Source organism: Orbicella faveolata, unplaced genomic scaffold, assembly GCF_042242905.1.
Source record: "Orbicella faveolata isolate gen_17 unplaced genomic scaffold, um_ofav_v1 contig_25, whole genome shotgun sequence".
Lineage (NCBI taxonomy): Eukaryota > Metazoa > Cnidaria > Anthozoa > Scleractinia > Merulinidae > Orbicella > Orbicella faveolata.
Window position 1 is genome coordinate 23,979,360 of NW_028301553.1, and position 22,295 is coordinate 24,001,654.

The 22,295-nt window shown below is 39.7% G+C and overlaps 3 protein-coding genes and 1 pseudogene across 3 annotated transcripts in view; all 4 read left to right on the top strand.

Moving 5' to 3' along the window:
- LOC110052976 (hemicentin-1-like) overlaps positions 1–992 on the top strand; it is a gene marked incomplete at its 5' end in the record, with an annotated part of 49,611 nt that extends 48,619 nt beyond the window's left edge. Inside the window, one exon of the mRNA XM_089294650.1 lies at positions 703–992. Within this exon, the coding sequence (XP_089150776.1) occupies positions 703–875 (173 nt within the window). The remainder of the gene's footprint in view (positions 1–702) is intronic.
- On the top strand, positions 751–21,045 carry LOC110053035 (proto-oncogene tyrosine-protein kinase receptor Ret-like). The gene is made up of 14 exons (XM_089294341.1): positions 751–810; positions 1,306–1,424; positions 7,487–7,542; positions 9,136–9,284; positions 14,659–14,793; positions 15,120–15,135; positions 15,840–15,879; positions 16,381–16,888; positions 17,845–18,035; positions 18,237–18,359; positions 18,469–18,539; positions 19,948–19,988; positions 20,580–20,676; positions 20,847–21,045. Exons 4-14 carry the CDS (start codon positions 9,158–9,160, stop codon positions 21,028–21,030), a joined length of 1,533 nt encoding a protein of 510 aa, XP_089150467.1. The 5' UTR covers positions 751–810; positions 1,306–1,424; positions 7,487–7,542; positions 9,136–9,157; the 3' UTR covers positions 21,031–21,045.
- Positions 2,268–3,113, top strand: LOC110046027 (uncharacterized). Its single transcript, XM_089294651.1, has one exon. It carries the CDS (start codon positions 2,268–2,270, stop codon positions 2,952–2,954), a length of 687 nt encoding a protein of 228 aa, XP_089150777.1. The 3' UTR covers positions 2,955–3,113.
- On the top strand, positions 4,071–4,836 carry LOC149109560 (uncharacterized; annotated as a pseudogene).
- Positions 21,046–22,295: the final 1,250 nt, after the last annotated feature.

Genomic DNA, 22,295 nt, shown 5'->3' on the forward strand with positions numbered 1-22,295 from the left:
TATAAATAACATTTGGCTATAATCAAGCAGAGGTTTAAGCCAAGATGACGAGCGAAGTTGTCTGTCACGCCATATATTATTTCATTTTTATCGAGAGGGATCCTACCTCCATTTTGGGAGCTCCACCAATTGGTAAAGAACATCATTATTATTAATACCAAATTTCAATCCATTTCCAATTTTTGGTGCAATTTTCATATCAATCCAATTAAGAGCAGACTGGTTATAAGCTGATTGAAAATGTTTGGCGTAGCCCAGAAAAAACTGTATCGAGACACCTTAGCAATTAGATTATGAGCCCGAGTTTGAGCAAATAGTCAACGAGACGTAGCCGAGTTGACTGTAGCTCGTGGAAAATGAGACAAAAAATGAGAAAACCAGCAAAAGTTTTCTGTTTGATAGTTTTTTATCCTCCTTTTTGCATGGAGAATAAGACCAGGATTGAGGTAACGGACCTTCGTAAATGCATCTTGTCACACAGTTATTATTTAATGTTTGGCAGATCTCTGAAAGCTGTCTGGAAAGTAACTCCATTGCCGTTGTAAACGTTAAACTTCAATTTATTTTAATTTTGGGATGAATCTAAACATGCAAAACAGGGAACCATTTTTGCAATGTGTGTTTTCTTAACTTCATTGTGTTAAAATGTTATAAATGTGTATGTGTTTCTTTAATGGATTTAAATTTGCCTTATTTTAATAGGTGGATTGTGTGCGGAAAGATGTTCTGGTGGGAAATCCTGTCGTCAGTTTGGACAATATCTCTGTCTTTGCGAAAAAGGAAAGACAGGAAGAAATTGTGAAGCACAGGGTACGTTATCTAAAGTCTTTAGTTCTTATGGAGTTTTTATTGAATTCAAATGCTCACAAAACTGATACACAAGTTTATTCATGTATGTTTGACGGTCTCATTGGTGGTAGCCATAATTATCTATACCTTGGTATGAAACAAGGAAAAGCTTTGACGATACCCTGTTTGTTTTTGTTTAATTCTTTAATTACAGCTCCAGAATTAGTGCAAAGTTCTCCGAAAGACACCCATGAGCCGAAAAGATTCACATACAGATTGGCAAATATATTTCAAAACATTTTCTTATGATTGCAAATATTTTGAGACTAGAAGATTTGTTTTAATGAGAAACAAAATTTCAGTTAATATATGCTCCATATCTGAGTTTTCATCTTTATCACTGTCTCTGCACTTGCACGTCTACATATATACATACTGTCCGTATGTGCCTGTCCCGAATAAAGTTTTTCCAGGGCTAACTTTGCTTACAGGGCTTGCTCTTGTTCTTGTTAACAGAAGAGTTAAAGAATACTCTTGCTGTTGGAATTGAGTTCAACAATCTAGAATATGAGCCAGAGTATGAAGACTTGGAGAATCCAACAACGGAAACGCTTGTCAAACTAATAGAGGATGCTGTAAGAGATTTTTATTTATGATTTGGAGACAACCTTTTAATTAGTTGTATTAATTAACGATTGATCTTAGGAATGTATTTGAAACTGATTTCTTTTAAGACTGCTCGAACCCTCAGGTGAGTGAAACTAGATGGAATTTTCAGAAATCACGAGTTGTGTAAATCATTACTGGCTTGATCTTTCATGGCACTACTCATTATACGGCTGATAAAGTAATATTATTACTATTTATAATAAGTTTAGCGGCTCCCAGCTAATTATATTTCACAGACTCTGTTCGAAATATATGAGAACAAATGGTAGGAATTTCCCAGTTAGTGCTTCAAACCACTTTTTAACGCCAACAGAAGGGCGAACCCCGCTAAAGAAAACAATACTAGGAGCCTGGGTATACCCACGAGGCCCTGGGACCTAGATCTCGTGGTCCCATGATGCTTCGGTGGCTTTTTTCCTCGTGCTTCAATCCATTCAGGAAGTATTTTGCTTTTGCCTTACCCTGCCTTGCCGTATTTTAGACTATACTTCTGTGTTTTTACACAGTAGGTTTCTTTTTGGTGATATTTGTCGCTTTTCAGGATATTTAAAACCGCTGAACATGTCCCACAGAAGACACAAGTCGCGTAAGAGGAATCGTTCCCAGTCACCATCTTCCTGCCAAAACTCTGTTTTGTCGCCTGACGTACATCATGAAGGGTCCCTGTAGAAACGGCGTAAGGACAAAAACGATTCCCTTCAAAATAATTTTCAGTCTATTGAACGTCTTTTCAACCGAATAGATTCGGTAGAGTCCCAAGCAAATCAGCCAGAAACTATTGCAGATACTGACAACGATGCTTACCATTTATGGCTGGTGAAACATCAGGCTTGGAGAAAAGTGAACCTTTGGCGACCGAAGGGTCTTTTAAGACTGCTACTACGTCCGTTGGGGCACCCGTAAAGCCTATTAAGGCACCCGTAGCGCCTATTCAGGCACCCGCAGCACCTACTAAGGCACCAAGAGAGTCTGGTAAGACATCTGACGAAGCTGAAAACTCAGCGAAATGTAGTGATGCTCATGGGCTGTTCGACCCAGTTGCCAAGTCAACCTCCTGGAAACCAGCAGCCTCTTTCTCCAAGTTTCTGGATACCAACTTTCGGAGAAAATTATCTTACCTGCAATCTCTGGTTATTATGGATTACTGGGCAACTCCTGAAGTGGATGCACTCTCTGCTCCAAAACTCGATCAGCAATTGTTGAATCAAGGACCATTTAGAGTGAAAACGTTTGTACAAGAAAGGGACAAGGCAATGTTTAATGTTGAGCATGCTTTCCTAAATGCCACAGGCCCACTTTGTGGCGTTCATGATTGTATCGAAAATGATTCAGCTCCAACTTATGAGGAAATTAAAGCAGCTTTGGAGCATGCTCTTTGCCTTTTAGGCTCAGCCAATGCTCAGCTGTCTATCCTTAGACGACAGAGAGTCCTAGCCACCATAAACCGTTCGTGGACAAACCTCGCAGAATTACCTCTGCCTAATGCAAAATCATAGCTATTTGGAGATGATTTCCCCTCCCTGGCCTCAAAACAGGTCGAGTTTTCAAGAGGCCTCACGAAAAATTTGGCACAAACTACAGGGAAATCCTTTTCTAAACGTAGTAATAGTTCCCATTCTCAAAGCAAACATCGAGGAGACACCTTTAACAAGTAACAATCATTGGGTATTCAAACCCATCTAAATCTCAGTCAAATTACCAAGGGCCTCGATCAAAAAATGGGCTTTTTCGTCCCCCTCACCAGGGACGTCAGCCAGACTCTCAGAGTGCATAATGTCTTGGAGAACCCTAACATCGGACACACAGATTCTCTCAATTGTTTCAGGTTACAAGATATGTTCCTCAAAACTCCTTTTCAAATGTCTCCACCATTTACCCAAGCATCGGGTCAGGTGGCACTCCTAATCTCCAGGAAGTGAGCGAGTTATTGTAAAAAGGGGCCATACAAAAAACCCCTTTTACCAGAGACGGTTTTTACAGCCGCCTGTTTCTTGTACCCAAAAAGGAGGATCTATGCGTCCGGTGATAGACCTAAATTCTGTGAACAAGTTCATTGTAGACGAGCATTTCCAGATGGAAAACCTCAGTTGCCTAATGACGTTGCTTTTACCAGGAGATTTTATGACAAATATAGATTTAAAAGATGCTTACCTTTCTGTGCCTGTCCACGAGTCTTCCCGAAAGTTCCTTCGCTTCATTTGGAAGGGAACACGTTACCAGTTCTAAGCTCTTCCATTCGGCCTGTGTTAAGGACCCAGAATTTTTACGAAAGTTCTAAAACCTGTTGCCGCATTCCTGAGGAAGAAGGCCATTCAAGTCCTTATATACCTGGACGACTTTCTTCTTTTGGCTGCAACAGCGGAGGAAGCTGTAAAAAAATACTCCGCCGGTAGTGACTCTCCTTCAGTCCCTAGGTTTTACAATAAACCTCAAGAAATCATTACTGATTCCAACACAAGTGATAACCTTCCTGGGTTTCCAAATAGACTCAATGTGCATGATGATATCACTCCCAGCAGAAAAAAGCGATAAAATTCTAGACTGTTGTCGCCGCCTGCTCGTTTCTCGAAGTATCACATTGCAAAACCCAGCAAGTTTAATAGCTCTGTTAGAGTCCTCGAGACCAGCCATTTGGTGAGCTCCACTACATTTTCATCACTTACAATCAGATCTGATAAGGGGCCCACAAATGAACCAGGAGTCTTACGACACCTTGATTGCCCTGTCACCGAGCGCCAGAGTAGAACTTTCTTGGTGGTTGAAACACACCCTCAATGCAAATGGCATTCCCGTGCATCTTCCTCCGCCAGATATGATCATCACAACCGATACCTCAAAGAAAGGTTGGGGTGCAGTGCATCAATCCCTTCAGATCAATAGCAGATGGTCCCAAAAAGAGTCTCTCCAACACATCAATTATCCAGAGCTAAAGGCGTCCTTTTTGGCCTTAAAAAGCCTTTCTCAAAGGCAGGTCTCATGTAACCGTATCTCTGCAGCTAGACAACATGACCGCCGTTGCTTACATCAACAACAAAGGTGGTACACGTTCCCCCCAACTTATGACTCTGGCCTTAGAGATTTGGGATTGCTGTCAGGAAAGAGCCAACCTTGTGATAGCTTCTCACTTCCCAGGAAGGGACAACGTCTCAGCAAACAAGGAGTCCAGAGAATTCAAGGACATGAGCGAGTGGAAGTTGGACCCAACAATCATCCAGCCTTTTCTGCTGAATTGTCAGACGGATCTGTTTGCGAGTCGTCTAACCAGCCAACTCGCGGATTACATCAGTTGGAGACCCGACCCAGGAGCCACCCACACAGACGCCTTCACGATAAACTGGGCTCCTCTACGGGGCTATGCCTTCGCCTCCTTCAATCTGATATCCACAACCCTGATGAAGGTAAAAATCGACCAAACGGAAATAATTCTCGTTGCCCCAGTTTGGCAAGCCCAACCCTGGTGGCCAGTTCTGCTGAGACTTCTAATATCTCAGCCAGTGCTGCTACCGAACAGTCCAACCCTGTTAACGGACCAGACCGACCTGAAACGAGTTCATCCAATGTATCCTCGCCTTCACTTGGCCGTATTTCACATCTTTACCGATGTTTCTAAGCAGAAAGCATTCTAACAAACGTTGCCGATCTACTCATCGCAGCAACTCGTACCTCCACACACAAAAACTACAAGTCTAGTTGGAACCGTTGGTGCTGCTGGTGTTCTGGACGCCAAATTGATCCTCTTTTGTCATCTATAAGTGACATGTTAATTTTCTTGGCAGAAGTCTTTAACGAAGGCTTAGCATACCGATCACTTAACGTCCTTCGTTCTGCTATTTCGTCAACTCATCCAAAGATAGACGGTTTTTCAGTGGGTCAGCATCCTTACGTTTCTAGACTCCTTAAAGGAGCTCTTAATAAATGTCCTCCAAAGCCCAGGTATTCCCATACCTGGAATGTTGATGTTATGATTAAATACATGATTTCTTTGGGGAAAAACAGCACCCTATCACTTAAAGCTATCTCAGTGAATTTAGTCACCCTGTTTGCATTAACTTGTCCTGAACGGATTTCCGCCTTGGCTTACCTGGATCTCAAACATTGCAGCATCCTTCCAGAAGGGGTGTCTTTCAAACTCACCGTCCCTAGAAAAACTGGCAGTGCGGATAAACCAGCAGAAGCATTTTTTGCCCGCTTTGACCAAGACAAGAAGCTCTGTCCAGTGGAATGTTTTAGACAATATCTAAAATTATCCAGGAACGTTCGACCCGTTATCCCCTCTTCTCTTCCCGATGAGTTGTTTATTTCATTTATACGACCCCACAAACCGGTCACTTGTACAACGTTGGGGCGTTGACTACGAACCTTTATGAGTGCAGCAGGAATAGACAGTCAATTTCACTCCGTGCGTGGTGCATCTACGACAGCAACTGCCAATGCATTTGTCCCGCTGTCGACTATCATGTCAATGGCCGACTGGTCTTCTGCTTCAATTTTCAGAACATTTTACTATAAACCCTTGTTTACTTCAGACTTTGCTACTGGGGTCTTATCCTCACAGTAGATCTACATGTAAGCTCAGCTATTCTTGTGTTGAGTTCTGATTTATATATATAATATATAATTAAAATGTTTTGTTCTGTGTAACCATAGCTTTTTTATTGCTCTTAGTAGTAGCGTTAAAATCTACCATTTGTTGTCTCATATGTTTCGAACGGAGTCTGTGAAATACAATGAGAATTATACTAGGGCTGCGAAGCGGCCTGAAGTTACAATTCAAATTATATGAACAGATGAACTGAGAAATATATGAGCTTCCCACCCTTCTTCCCTCCCTTCTATGGGGTCTCTCTTTTGCCTGTCTATTCCATGGCGTCAAAAAACCACCAAAGCATCATGGGACCACGAGATCTAGGTCCCAGGGTCTTGTGGGTATACCCAGGTCCCTAGTATTGATTTCTTCAGGGGGGGTTGCCCTTCTGTTGGGGTTAAAAAGTGGTTTGAAGCACTAAATGAGAAATTCCTACCATTTGTTGTCTCATATATTTCTCACTTCATCTGTTCATATAATTTGAATTATGAGTTCAGGCCGCTTCGCGGCCCTAGTATAATTCTCATTACCATGAAGAAATATTCTCAGTCATAAATTAAAATGAAATTTTCTGTGAAAGGCAACGATGTGAGAAAGGTCCTGAACTGAAGTGAATCTTTTTGGCGATACAGTGGTCATGAAGATTTTGTGATCCTACGGCTCGAGACAGTGACTTATGGAAAACATTCACTGTCGTATTTGGGCCCAAAACTATGGGCCAGACTTCCCAATCATATTAAATCATTCAGTTCAAAGAATTGTAAAAGTTACATTAGGAAAAGGGATTTAAACATTTTAATTGATGCGAGCAGTGGATGCAAAAGTCATATGTGTTCATCTTGAATATTTTCATCATTCTTAGTCATCTATATTTGTAACTTTATTCTCTTTTGTACTTTAATTTTGGTAGATAGACTTTTATCTTGTAAACAATTATAATGTTTAAAAATTTAATTTGCACATATTCGTGATGATTGTAACTCTTTTTAGGTGTCCCCAATTAGGAGCAATGCTAAATCTCATTGACACGTAAATAAAGTTATTATTATTATTATTATTATTATTTGCATTCTATTGATTCCGATAGCTATTATGGGATGCTCAAGAGGAAAATTAGGATGTATTTGCCCCCTGAGCATCCCATAATTGCTATTTGAAACAATAGAATTCAAAATGGTCGCCTTATTGCCGGCGACCGAACTGGAACTGATTTCCAAGTTCTGTCAGCAGGAGTCAACGTAACCTTTCTTAACGTTTGATAAAGAAGACCAGTGGGAACTACGACAGGGATTTTTTTATGGCTAAGCGGGACGAACATATTGTATACTTCTAGGATTAAATTTGGTTGATGTGTGAGAATATTTGAAAAAATAAGAAAAGAAATGTGGTCTGGGCACTCTTCAATGTGTTACATAGAGTGCTATTGCTTTCAAATTATTTCAGTTTACAGGGGAAGTCAAAGACTCTAGTTTCGTTAGTGCAAAAGTGAATAAACTGAGGTAAGAGTTATTTGTTTTTATTGTCAACACCAATCTTGTATTTACTCAAGTAATTAAGGAACCAACAATGTTACATTGAGCATATACCCACTTAGTTCAACGGGTGTTTACAGTACAACTTTTTCCTATACATGAAGATCGTTTTCGAGTAAAAATAGAACTGTAACCAGGATAAGACATATTGGAATAAGAACGTTCTCTGGTTAAAAATATATTAAAAACATAAGCTTTCGGCTATCAGTCTATAGCCTTTAACGAATGAAAAATGTGGCGCGCAAGCGAAAATATATACGAATGGGGTGCGAAAACTTGAGAATGAAAACAAGCGTGAAAAAAGCAAGAAGTAAATGAGGCCTGATTACAATAAAATAGAGTATTGCCTAGGCAACGGTTTTGAGTTGTTATCCGCGTCGACGGTTTTTGCTGTGTGCCAAGATTCTAGTGTTTTTCGAACGCGGTAATTGCCTTTGTCAATGACACAAGCATTGTCAAAATCAATGGAGTGATTGTTCTGCCACGCATGGTTGGCAACATTAGAGCCATTTGAATAGTTCTTCAAGTTTCGTTGATGTTCCTTTTTTCGGGTTTGGAAGCATCTTCCGGTTTCTCCTATGTAATTCCAAGGGCAGTCTTTACATGGAATCTTGTAAACAACATTACATTGAAAATCTGAGGGTTGTCTGAACTTTGGTGACGGGAATTCTTGGTGAAGGGTTTTAAGTGGTTTGGTGACAACTCGGATATCATTCTTGCGGAGTAATCTTGTGAGGGGCTCGGTTAGGCCGCTGATGTAAGGGAGACATGCAAAACCCTGCTTTTTTCACGCTTGTTTTTATTCTCAATTTTTCGCACCCCATTCGTGTATATTTTCGCTTGCCCGCCACATTTTTCATTTGTTAAAGGCTATAGACTGATAGCCGAAAGCTTATGTTTTTAATATATTTTTAAGCAGAGAACGTTCTTATTCCAATAAGATCGTTTTCGTAAAAATACCTTTTATTAAAGACATCAGGTAGCTTAGAGCTGATGGAACGAAAGCTTCTGTATTACTTTGAGCCTGGCAGTATTCATTACAACCAAGAAGTTTCCCATATTGTTGTACCACTTTGGTAGCTAACGTCTAGCCGAAAGTAGCGGCTCCTTTTGCTTGCTAAATCCGAAAGTAACGGGGGCTACGGAATCTTGGGGTATTCCGGTTGTCCATGTGATTTATACACTGTTAAGGACTGATATTACTAGAGTGGTTTGGTTAATGGCTGTGGTCACATCTATACTACCAACTAAAGTTTGTTCGGGTAAGTCTTCAGTTAAAAGACGTCAGACGTAGCAGTAGTTAGTAGTTGAAGTCGCAGTCGACTCTGCAGTCGCACCAGTGCCATTAACGTTTACCACAAGAAGTATCTCCGTCCTAACTTAACTTAAGTTAATAGCTTTGAACTGACCACAACCGATATCTCAATTTTAGAAGAAAAAGGGTTGATTTATCTAGTTGGTCCATGTGTCCTAAACAAAGGATTGCTCTGTACCTTTTACGTACTTTGCCTGTCAAACAATGCAGTGTCTTTGTTTGTTTGTTTTTCGGTGTTATTATAGAAAGGGAAGCGTCATTGCAGACATGGAGCTAACATTTAATCAGCAAGTGGGTTCAAGCGAGGTAAAAGCATTGTTATCAGAAGTAACTAAAGACGGAAAGCTAGGTGACCTTGAAGTCAGTCAAGTAATAACTGATGGATTTATTAAAGGTCAGTTGTTGTTCACGTCAAATATATTTCAACCTCGAATAAGAAATATTATTAAATTCTCAACCTCAGATAATGCAATTCTAGCTTTCTGATTGGTTCACCAGATCTCGGTTACCAGCCATTATACCTGCGTTTGACCTTATATGGAAATGAATGCGGCAAATGTCGATCGACAGAGAATTTTTCGCGGGAAGCCAAGTTTCGTGGACAAAAAAAATTGATGAAAAAAGCAGATTCGGTGAGCTATCCACAGAAGAAATACAAAAACTTATGGACAAGGCCGTCCACGAAACAACAAAAAAAGCCGCAAAGTTCGGGATGAAATTATTTAACGGTACGTATCCGTTAAGTTTCCCTTAAAAGTTGCAATATTTCAAATATGACCGTGAAGATTTTACGCATTCGAGAAGGTAACGTAACAACCACAATATTTATTACCTTAATGTTACAGAATGGCTTGCTAGTCCTGGTGGCACCACATTTTCGAAACCAATAAAAGAAATTTCAAAAGAAGAATTGAATGTTAGTGTAAAGTGTTTTTACACGTCTGCGAGGAAGAGCGATGGCACGTTTTAGAAACGCTCATCCACAAAATCCTTAAGAGCCGCCATTGATCGTTTCCTTTGCTCGCCGCCACACAACAAACCGTTTACCATTATTTCTGACCCCGCTTTTACTGAGGCAAATAAAGTTTTAGACGCTTTCGTGAAAGACCAAAGGAAAACGGGAAAAATAGCTGGCGTCGTCCACAAAAAAGCAATCTCGAAAGAGCAGGTGAAGAAACTATTTGAGAGCGGCGAACTTGGACCGGCCAACAGCTTGAATCCTGCCCAGTTACAGAGGATGGCTTCATTCTACCTCGGCCTCTTTTTTGGAAGACGGGGACGTGAAAACCAGCGATAGTTGACACGCACAATGCTTTCTCTGCAAAAAAACGCCACAAGGGGTTGAATACTTCGAACTGAACAGAAGTCAGCCTGGTTCCTTGCCGCCTTCAAAACACAGCAGAGCGGCGCGCGTATCATGTGATCATGAGATCAGGACGTTTTGGCGCCCGGAAGTCACATCACTTTCCAGTCTTTTGTTAAACTTAAGTAAAATTTAGCAAAACCGAAGGTTGAGAATTTAATAAAACAATTATTCCACTCGCGCTTGTTGGATATGAGATTAGTTATAGCCAACTCGGCCCTACGGGCCTCGTTAGCTATTTACCATCTCATATCCACCGCGTGCTCATGGAATAACTGTTAAGAGCAATTCCCCAGGAAAGTGAAGCAAAGTTGGAAATGAAAAATTTTAACCCCCGTCAATTTTTGTGTGGAGGTAGGTTACCTTGGGGGATAAACAAAAACAACCATATTTGGATTGGCAGATTATCGTTGCCATGGTAACCGTACTAGGTGACCTTGGCCTCTGGACCATGTTTTGAGCAAAAGTTCCACTCTCAAAAAGTAAAAGTAAACTAGTCTGGTTCTCGGGTGCATGCGAACCAATTAAAATGAAACTCATACAGATGGTAGAGCGACTCTCAGTTTAAAAAAATTGCCGTTGAAATATTTTGGGTTTTATAAACAAGAAGAAAATGCTCGTCTTACTATGTTCCCTGTCAGCCATTTAGACAAGAAGGAAAAACAAGCACAACCATATTCGTGATTTCTCCGAAAGTACTCTTTCCACATAAACCAAATTAGCAGAAGAGATTACACAGATATTGACGTTTCTAAATATCATAAAATCAATTTGGGGAGAACTATATTCTGGCCATGAGTGCTGAAGACACCTGGGGCAAATTGCAAAAAAATGCAACATTGGTAATTTGGGGTCTCTAGTGTTTGGCTCAAACAGGCTTCAGAGAGAGAAAATCAGCTTCAAAAGTATCTTTTATCATCTTGTCTGTCACCTACATTTAGTTAATAAGGTTTTGGCCGACGAATTTGATGAAATATAAATTAATACAAAACCTACCTTGAAGGTTTTGGAATTTCTTCAGGATGCTTTCGTCGCGTGGTTCTCTCCAGTGTCTCTCCTTCGCTCGACCTTCGCTTGATCAAATCTAGCGCAGACTCTAACCTAATGGTTACTCTCATCGAATATCCAGTTTGCCGTGTTTCACACCAGAGATGATGATGCAAGTAGCCCGCATACACTTGACAGAGAATAGTTGACAAGGTCAAAACATGGTCGTAATACTTGCGATTTCTGCCGTTGAGCACCTAAATTTATCAATATTATCCAACCAGAAAGTAAAATCAATGTGTCGATATCAATGTACAAAGCAAATGCATGCCTTTGAACAATCCAAGGTAATGTCTTTGGCTAAAATCGAGTCAGATATTGCGATAGTCGATAAGCCAAGAATGGTGAATAAACTGAACGCGTAGGTCGGAAGTTTGAGAAGTACGACTGCTAACCGGTTGTAACAGAATGTAAGGAGATGTAACACCGGATGTAAGTGTAATGATATCCTCTTGTAATGGGGCTGTTTTACAATGACATACCTGTATAGACAGACAGAGTTCGAACGTCCAAGAGTTCTTAGAAGAACAAACTTTTTTTTTTATTGCAATGCACATAACTATTTACACTATGAGGGGTAGTCGTTGTCCATTGGCTTAACTACACTGGATCAAGTTTACATAAGAGAGGATACCATTTACCATCTCTTGGTTTAGCTATGGTAAATCCAGGAGTACTGACAGGTGTTAAAATATGTTCAGGTTTTTGTTAACAACAAATGATGTGCAGGCTTAAACGAGAACAAGGAAGTTAGTTTTTCTAAGAACTCTTGGACGTTGGAACTCTGTCTGTCTATACAGGTATGCAAAAAAAAAGAAAAGAAAAGAAATTCATGCTGTGCGTGCCAGAAATGAAGATTGCACTCGTACACATTCAAAGAAAACTAAAATTCAACGTGGGGCCCTGTGGTACGTATGAATCCGAGTTAGACTTCGACCTTGTTCCCAGTTTTCCAGGGTATGAGATTGCACAACGTTTAATTTTTCCTTGATGCCTTTATTCAGTTTTTCCGTTTTCGTTTTTTTTGTTTTGTTTTGGCTTTCTTCACTATTGCCATTGTAAAACAACCCCATTACAAGAGGATATCATTACACTTACATCCGGAGTTATATCCCATTACATTCTGTTACTTCCGCTCAGCAGTCGTGCTTCTCAGACTTCCGGCCCACGCGTTCAGTTTATTCACCATTCTTGACTTTTCAACTGTCGCAATATCTCACTCGATTTTAGCCAAAGACGTTACTTTGGATTGTTCAAAGGCATACATTTGCTTTGTACATTGATCTCGACACATTGATTTTACTTCCTGGTTGGATGATATTGATGAATTTAGGTGCTCAACGGCAGAAATCGCAAGTATCACAACCATGTTTTGACCTTGTCAACTACTCTTTGTCGAGTGTATGCGGGCTACTTGTATCATCTTCTCTGGTGTGAAACACGGCAAACTGGATATTCGATGAGAGTAACCGTTAGGTTAGAGTCTGCGCTAGATTTTGGTCAAGAAAATGGAGCGAGCGAAGGAGAGACACTGGAGAGAACCACGCGACGAAAGCATCCTGAAGAAATTCCAAAACCTTCAAGGTAGGTTTTGTATCAATTTATATTTCATCAAATTCCTTGGCCAAAACCTTATTAACTAAATGTAGGTGACAGACAAGATGATAAAAGATACTTTTGAAGCTGATTTTCTCTCTCTGAAGCCTGTTTGAGCCAAACACTAGAGCCCTCGAAATTACAAATTTTGCTATTTTTTGCAATTTGCCCCAGGTGTCTTCAGCACCCATGGCCAGAATATAGTTCTCCCCAAATTGATTTTATGATATTTAAAAACGTCAATATCTGTGTAATCTCTGCTGTTAATTTGGTTTATGTGGAAAGAGTACTTTCGGAGAAATCACGAATATGTTTGTGCTTGATTTTCCCTCTTGTCTAAATGGCTGACAGGGAACATAGTAAGACGAGCATTTTCTTCTTGTTTATAAAACCCAAAATATTTTAACGGCGAATTTTATAAACTGGGAGACTGGGTCTGCCATCTTTATGAATTTCATTTGAATTGGTTCACATGCACCCGAGAACCAGACTCGTTTACTTTTATTTTTTGAGAGTGGAACTTTTGCTCAAAACATGGTCCAGAGGCCGAGGTCATCTAGTGCGGTTACCATGGCAACGATACGTCTGTTAATCCAAATATGGTTGTTTTTGTTTATCCCCAAGGTAACCTACCTCCACACAAAAATTGACCGGGGGGGGGGGGGTTAAAATTTTTCATTTCCAACTTTACTTCACTTTCCTGGAGAATTGCTCTTAAGTATTTTAACTGTAGTTAAATCATAGGTTGTTCTCTTAATGAAAGTTGATTATTTAAGGTGTTTCGAAGTTTACTTGTCATTATCAAATCAAAGTAAATACAAATAGGTACGAATATAAATATAAACTAAGATTTCTTAAGGGATGCAAATGCTAAAAACTGATGAAAAATAATACAATAAATATTCGAATGCAAAGAATCACGTAAAAAGTTTGGCACGGTTGGAGTTTTTTTTGTTTTGTTTTGTTTACACAGGGTTCTGTTCCTTAATAACGTAGTAGCACCTCAAAATATACACAATCAAACCTCGATCTGCATTTCTTCAGAATAATAAAAAGAATGTTTGCTTTTAAAGCAGATTTCGTTTGTGCATAGTCCTCTTGTGGGATTGCTGAGTATTTGTGTTCGCTGATCCGTTGGTGTAAATGTCGGTTTGTATATACCCGACGTAACACGCATGCGTTGCACAGATGACATTTAATCGGATAGGGGGGCTTCTTCTCTTTCGGAGCGAGGACTTGACCAATCGCCTTGCTCTGAAAGGCAGCTTTCTTTCGGCTGTCCCGCTTTCATTTGTTGCGGTGTATTTTGTTTCTTTCAACGCTGAGGTAGCAGGAACAGTCATCTAGCATTGAAATTCCTGAATTTCGTTGTGTCTAAATCAGTGTATCATTCTATCAGTTTTTCTCAAAGCTCTCTGACAAAGTTGTGGTACTGCCCGTGTGCTCTCCTAAGCTTCTTGTTCAAAGATCAAATGTACCCACTCATTTCCTCTGGTATTTTTCTCTTTGTTTTTTGAGAAGGGTAGAGGCAGCTGCACAGAAACACTATATGGTGGACCCAGTGTTCTGACCTCGCTATACGCCAAGTAGAAACCACGTGATATTTACTTCTCGTTTACAAATAAATAAATAAAGAAAGAAAGGATAAAATGAGTGTGGGAAGACTAACACAAGAAGTGACTGAAATCATGAATATTTTGCCAACCATTACAGCTTTTGCTACATATTCTCAGATCAAATGTGTTGGTTCATATTTTTCCAGATTTAGATTTTACATCGCCGGTTCCATCTGAACCAGCAGAATTCAATTCAGACGCTATATATGGAACAGTTATCGGAATTCTCGCCCTGATTGTAACTGTTTTTATTACCTACATGATACTGAAGCGTCGACAACGTAAGTAAAACTCATAGTTTACTGTGACGCCCATATTTGCTATAGCTCCTTAGCCGAAGAGAAGCTGCCGACATATTAGTAAACTGGGTGGCAGTTTAATCTAAATTCTCTGCTCAGGATTTAAGTAAGGTTTACTAGAAGACGCCAAAGAGAAACCAAAATCCTTGCAATTCTCTAAAAACCGGTTTCTTTTTTTAAATGATCTTAAAGCTTGGCATTTGTTGCCACATTTGAGGCAGATTCTGCGCAGGCTGATAGTAAAGTACCTTGTATAATCCTGGAGATTTGTCATGATTAAACAGTTGTTACTATTTTACACTTCTTAGGTCAAGGCCATTTTCGGTAAGTCTACTTTATCTACTAGGATTACTTATTAATAAACACATTTTACTAATTTGTTTCCGTTTCGGCAATGGCATTGGTTGAGAAACAAAAGAAAGGTGCTTCAAAAGGTATAAAATCCCAAAATGTACCTCTAGTCGTTAATAATATTTTCTAACAGAAGCATGGTTACCATAGGTTACCTTTGTACAATTACCTAAATTACCCGAATTAGATTACCTGCATGTAACAACGGCTATGACGCATACACGACCATTAAATGATGTTTGTTATGGCATGGTGACGAAATATGAGCAGATTTCGTAGTTACGCGTCATACTGTACTATGCTGGCGTTTTCAGACCAAAACCCCATTACTGCTTTTAGAAGGACGGTAGTTACAGTAGTTTCCCGTCGTTAAGAAGCCTGCTTCCGTGCACATAACTGGTTGTTACTGCTCCGACTTATCAAAAACGGGATTTAGCAGTGAGATATGCAGATAGTGGCTCTCCTTCCGCTGCTTCCAGATGGAACTAGAGAACCCGGGGGAGAACCCTCTGAGAAAGGATAAGAACCTTCAACAAACCCAATACACACTGGATGCCGGGTCGCTCGCTGGAAGTGCGCTTTCTCGTAACGTTTACTGTGCCATTCTGACCTGCTTTCTCTAACGATTTTAAAATCAAGTTGATTTACCTGATTTTGGAATTGCTATTTTATTCTAGACTGGATGAAACTGCTCTGGGGGAAAGGGGAGCTCATCTTGTAAGTTTGAAGTTAAAACTAGGTGCAACACGAAATTCTCAAAGTGGCAGTCAATAGGCCTTAAATATATCAGATGGATTACTCAAAATTCACTACAACGCCTTGTTAACGTTTGTTGCAATTTATAGTGCGAGGGCTTTTTTTTTTGGCGGCAAACATCAGTGGCGAGGCCACGAGGAGATTGGTGAAGAGTCAAGTTCTCTCACGGCTTCACCGCTCCCGAGTAATAGATTACAATACAATGAATTGCAATGCAATGCAATACAAATTGAGTTAACACTTCCCAAGGGAGCTTTTCGGTATTTTGTATACCGTGCAGGTGAAAACTCTGCTTAGAAGCCTTTGTTCCCCCCCCCCCCCCCCACACACACACACACAGACACACACACACGCACGCACGCACGCACGCACACACGCACACACGCACACACAACTAACACACCCTCTCCCTCCCCTCACCCATAGGACTAAGCAAAGTGTGATTTTTCCTTTCACACTCAGAACGAGGGAATGGAAATTGAAGGAAGCAATGAAAACGTTAACACTACTAACCATCATGGTGCCAGGCACTGCATGGCCTTAGTGGAAGTTGTACAGTCGTCGGGAGGAACAGGCCCAGAAATATCACCTAATTCAGAATTAAATGAAAATGCTCCACTGCACCCTGGAACGCGTTCATGGGAAGTTCCTAGAGAAAATATAGTCACTGAAAAGATAATAGGTAAGGGTGCTTTTGGACAAGTGGCGCAAGGAAAAGCTTCTCAGCTTCGAGGGAGAGAAGGAACAATTACAGTGGCGATCAAAATGTTAAAAGGTACTTTCTGTGTACTACATAATAATAGACAAGAATGCACTTTCCTGGTTAATTTTGAGCTGTGGGTAAACTTATATATTCTAGATGACGCTACTGAGACGGAAAGAAAAGACTTGTTGTCAGAACTTGAACTGATGAAGACACTCAAGCCTCATCCTTACGTTGTCAAGCTACTGGGGTGTGTCACTGAATCTGGTAAATTATATCACAAAGATCCTTTGTTATACAAAATAGTTTTGCAACATAGTGTGACCAAATCGTCTGTGTATTGGATTCCAGATTAAGCGCTTTGGGGTTGATAACTGGTTGTCAACCCAGCTATCAACCCAGCTATCAACCCATAACGGCCCATAGGTCATTGTGGGTAGGTCATAACGCTCTTTCCATCAAGCAGTATAAAAAAGTACCTACTAATTAGGTGAACCCTGTTATGGACTGACTGTATTCATCGAGGATTAATTATTATTATATGGCTGTGTCTCAAAAGGACTGGGAACTACCGAATTCTCGAAATTGATTGGCTTAAATCGATATTGACCGCGGTCTAGATTTTCCCATCTAGACCGGTTACATTTTGGGTGAAAAAGTGTCAACCTAAAATACAAAAATATTGACTATTTTCTTCTACAAATATTAGTGGAAATGACAAAAAGCCTGATTAAAAAAAAGTAAAGAGGACAAGCAAACTTTGGCAGATTGAAATTGAGCTCATCGCCGTTCGCAAGCAAAATGTCAGCTAGCACAAACCAGTTACATTAAACGAATTATTTGTTTCTTGTTTGCCATATAATAAAGATCTTATTAATCGAGTTCAGTCGGTCTGTATGGGAGAGTCTTGACCTCGGTCGTGTGTACAGACCTTACTACGTTCGGTCTGTACTCACGACCTCACACAAGATTCTCCCATACAGACCTCCTGCTCGGTTAATAAGAGCTAAATATGAGTTGGTGCTTTGGAATCACATTTGCCCTGAAAAATTTCGTATGACAGTTTTTAAACAATCACAAAGGGTTTGTTAATTTGTTAGTTTTTGTATGAATCATTAATACGAAAAAGATAATTATAAATATCCGTGTTTAATAATATACTTTCCAAGTACGGATCAAATTAGCTGAAGTATATTTTCAATTTGGCCTTGTTGGTGTCGTAGATCCTTTGCTTGTCATTATTGAATATGTCCCGTATGGTGATCTCTTGGGTTACCTAAGAAAGAGCCGTGGATTGAATGACACGTATTTCAAAGATCCGGATGTCAAGCCGAAAACAAGTCTGACGTCACAGCAGTTAATCAAGTTTTCCTGGCAGGTAGCTGACGGGATGCGTTATTTGTCTTCAAGAAATGTAAGTTATGAAAAAAAGCAGTGAGTAGTGTCACTTTCACTAGTTTCAGGTCGAATTTAGAAGTGTTTATTCTTGTTCAGGAATGAAAAACCACAGAACCCGGGAAGATGTGTTAAATTGTATGTACAACTACGAAGGACTTTCAGAATGCGCAGAATTTTTCAGCTCTACGATGGCAAATGAAATTATTGTCTTTCTCAGATCATTCACCGCGACCTTGCCGCTCGTAACGTCTTGGTTGGGGAAAAGGAAACTTGCAAAGTAACCGACTTTGGAATGGTCAGAGACGTGAACCAGGAAAACATCTACGAAAGGAAGACAAAGGTTCCTGCTACATGCAGCTTTCTCTCATATTAATTTTTGAGAAGCTTTAGGACTTCTCCTCTAGCTTCTGTACTCACTCGTTTTTCTTTATTTTTCTCTGATTTTAAAGAGCCGACTCCCAGTTAAATGGACTGCTTATGAAGCACTCTTGTTTGGACGATACACTACAAAAAGTGATGTGTGAGTAAAAACAGAGAGAGACAAAAACAATGAACACTGTCAAAGTATGGATTACGATTCATTTGTATTTCGTTAGACATTATTGAACTTTACAAAACAACTGAGATACTACGCACGCTCTGATTGGTCAAAAGAGTTGCCAAACCTATGTTGTATTGTACCGCTAAACCACGGTTCCCGATCCATGGCAGCTCTACGCGGTAACTAGAGAACTCGGAACTCTAGCGATCTCAAATGTAATAAACAGTTGTGCCTTTCACTGGCTGAGATATCAATAATACGAATATCTTTCCATTCATCATATACATGGAAATTTGCAAGGAAAAAAAGGACCAGAAGTTGGTCGTCATATAAAGCTTTATCTTTTTTTCCAGGGCAAAAATTTTACGCCGACTCCGGTTGCGCTTGAGATTAAAATTAAAGAAGTTTTAAACCCTTTTTTCGGCTGCTTTCCACGGTCTGTGGAGGACGAAGTTAGCTGGGCTTGACTGATCAATTTAGGTTGTCAAAAAAGCAGGGGAAAGATTGATCTCTATCAGAAATTTTGAGTTGAAACCCAATGCATGCACGCATAACACGATAAACGAATTTGGTTTCCATAAGCTTAGCTTTCAAGCAATAGTTTTTATTTAGCAAAATACAGAGAAACACAGACTTCATATCCTTCAGCATAAGTAAATAAAATCTGACTAAATTTCGGAAGCAGCGTTTCTGAAACTAACCTTTATTCCATTCGCAGAACTTTTGAAAGTTGTCGTTAAACACAGCGTTGAATCACTTCGCCAAGCATATAAAGTTTGGACTACTTGCACAATTTTCGTGCAGCCTTTTACTTTCGTGATGACCGATTCCACCAACGAATCCTTGTTTTTCCCCGTCAAAATACTTTGAGTTAATTAATATACTTTTTGCCTTTCACCGATAATCGTTTCCTTTCCTTTCTTAAAACTTTCTTAGCGTGAAATTTTTTCGCCGCTTTGCTCTGCGGCTTTCGTGTCCGGCGCGGAGACTGTGCTTTCATTCTTCCAGTCGCTGTGATTGGTTTGTCGCGTCATCTCATGAATTGGATGAGAATAAGCAACTTGATCACGAAAATACAATAAATGTTCCTCTCATTGACAGACTTTTTCCATACTTATTTCATAAAAGCGATAGACCACACTTTCTATGGGTTTACCGGCGCAATAAACCACTTGGGATGTTGGGAGAACACTCGAAAAGCTTGTCAATCACTCGCCTAACGGCTCGTGATTCACAAGCTTTTCTCGTGTTCTACCAACATCCCGCGTGGTTTATTGCGCCAGTAAACCCATAGAAAGGGTGGTCTTTTGCTTAAATAGACGACTCGCGAATCATAGTCCACAGCTTTGTATATATTTACAACCATTGTTTTGGTTTTGAAACATAGGTGGAGTTTTGGAATTGTACTTTACGAGATCTTTACCATAGGTATGTTTCACTGTTGTATTGTGGCACCAGGTTTTTTAGTAAACAGATTGTTATGTTTATTACCCCGCTAGTATGATCACCGACGGGCCATGAAAATTTGATTGTTCTAAATTGTGTGAGGTCTTAACGGATATATCACATGAAGACACGATTTATCTTTCGCTGCAGTTCAGATATATGATCTACATATATTCATTTTATTTGCATTCTTCTCCATCTACGGGTATATTACGAACTCACAACGTGACCAGCTCCCAGTCATATCGCACTTTTAACCAATTGTTCTTAATGACGCTTCTGGAAGGCAGATATAGTTAAAAGAAAAGAACCCTCAATCAGTACATACAATATTAACGATGGAAAAAGGTTATCAAGGTTGGGATTTTAGAATGTGGCCGTTGCCCGTATGGAAGGGGTGGCCGCATTAACGCGGTCTTCTTATAAGATGGTGTGTGGGCGTGCTAACGAGGTGACCGTAAGGCTGGGTTCCACTATAATTGTATTCTACTGGTTAATTTAGGTTTGGTGACAGTTATCGCATAGGAATTCACGAAGCCTGACTCTAGCTGGGTGTTCTTTGCCTCTGTCTAGGTGGCTCGCCTTACCCGCTAATGGATGTCAGAAAAATGGCAGATATCCTTAATCGTGGCTACAGGATGCCTAAACCAAGCCATGTGGATGAGACTCTGTAAGTAATTTGGGGCTTACGTAGCCGTGGTGTAACCAAATTGAAAAGCTTTTATCAAAGCTTTGATAGCTAATGGGTTCAGTCCTTCTCTGGTTATTCATATTGACTTTTTCCATAAAATTACATATGCGTGATTGCAGGAATCTCTTTTAATCAGTATCATTTTGCAGTTACAAGATTATGCAAGACTGCTGGCGAGAAGATCCTGATGATCGTCCAACGTTTGAAAATCTTAGAGACGAATTGAAGGAAATGGAGAACCAGTACCAGGTAGCCTGTGAACATCCGCTCTCTCTTCTCAAAATTCTCCATTCCTTTATTCAGTGGCACTGCCCTTGCCGACGACATGAGTGATTTTTCAAGTTAATCGAAAAAATATATGCTTATCATGACATGGTAATTATTATTTCACATAAGCTATAACTGTTTGAAAAATAAGCGAATGCAGTCATACTTTTGTTTGTTTTCAAACTAAAAGCCACACACAGTACAAAGGCATTTCTCGATCAAAGTTTGCTGCCGTTAGTTTTTTTGTAAACTTATTTTCGAAAAAGTTGATATTTTTAGCGAGTTTGGAATATAATTTAAAAAGTACTAAAACACTCTGAAGTGACCCATTTAGTGACTTCAATCTTATTTTTCACAGAGGTTCATCAACTTGAAAGATTATGACAAGAAACTCTATGAGAATGTGGAAGATTTGATGTTCTAGATCATAGAGATGTGCATCGTGTTATCGTTTGCATATTCTGACAGCAAGAGTATGATGCAAAATTGATTTTTTAGATAGTACTAGTTTCATGTAGCCAGTAAATAGTATAATTAAGTAGAAGATGCATGATATTTGAACGTATTTTTCTAAACTTTGTTAGATTAAGAAACAATGAACAAATTAAGAATGAGCATTCCTTCCTCTTCTATACCATCAAAGGGGAAGGGCAGTATGATATTAGAGTGGTTTAGCTGTATGCTTCCTTCAAGAAGCACGCGAGTTAGATTTGTATCCTGTTTTGAACCGGGCGTATATCCATAGACTTTTTGTGGGAACAACAAAATCAACCACCATGCAGAAATGGCCAATGCCTTCTCAGCGTTGGTGTGCTAAAACGGTCTAATCTGTCTGCTAACTTGATCTGTCTGTAGTGTTTCGTAGTCGTATATGTATGTTCTAGACTCGCAATTTTGACATGGTCGTAAAAGCACTGCACTTCGCTCAAGCATCAGTGTTCTAACCAAGTTTTTAAGAATTCTCAGTTTTTAAAAACATTTGTAAAACCTTTAAGCTTATCTAGGCCCATGAGTTTTTTAGCTTGATATATCGAAGCAGTTATTCCAAAGCTTTCTTGGCAAAGGTTAGGCTTTAATTGAACTCCCTGGTTTAGAATCCAGAGATTTAATATACAGCAAGGATGTACATGTAAGACGAAATTTTGAATAAACGTAATGGTTTGAACCCAAGAGTATCAGAAGATCATTTTTGTGTGAGTAGTCTCGAGAACGTCAATTACGAACCGTACGTAATAATCCTTAATTAAGTAACATGCTCCAAAATACCGTGATTTTAAGGCCACAACTCTAAAATCTGACGTTTATTAATCAATCTGCCAAACAAGGATGCC

What these genes read in the sequence shown, in the direction of transcription:
- LOC110046027 (XM_089294651.1), top strand. Translation starts at nt 2,268, where the DNA reads ATGGCTGGTGAAACATCAGGCTTGGAGAAAAGTGAACCTTTGGCGACC.
- LOC110053035 (XM_089294341.1), top strand. Translation starts at nt 9,158, where the DNA reads ATGGAGCTAACATTTAATCAGCAAGTGGGTTCAAGCGAGGTAAAAGCA. An exon ending in GGGAAAGGGGAGCTCATCTT is followed by an intron (nt 15,880 to 16,380) that starts GTAAGTTTGAAG and finishes TTTCACACTCAG; the next exon opens with AACGAGGGAATGGAAATTGA. An exon ending in AGCCATGTGGATGAGACTCT is followed by an intron (nt 20,677 to 20,846) that starts GTAAGTAATTTG and finishes ATCATTTTGCAG; the next exon opens with TTACAAGATTATGCAAGACT.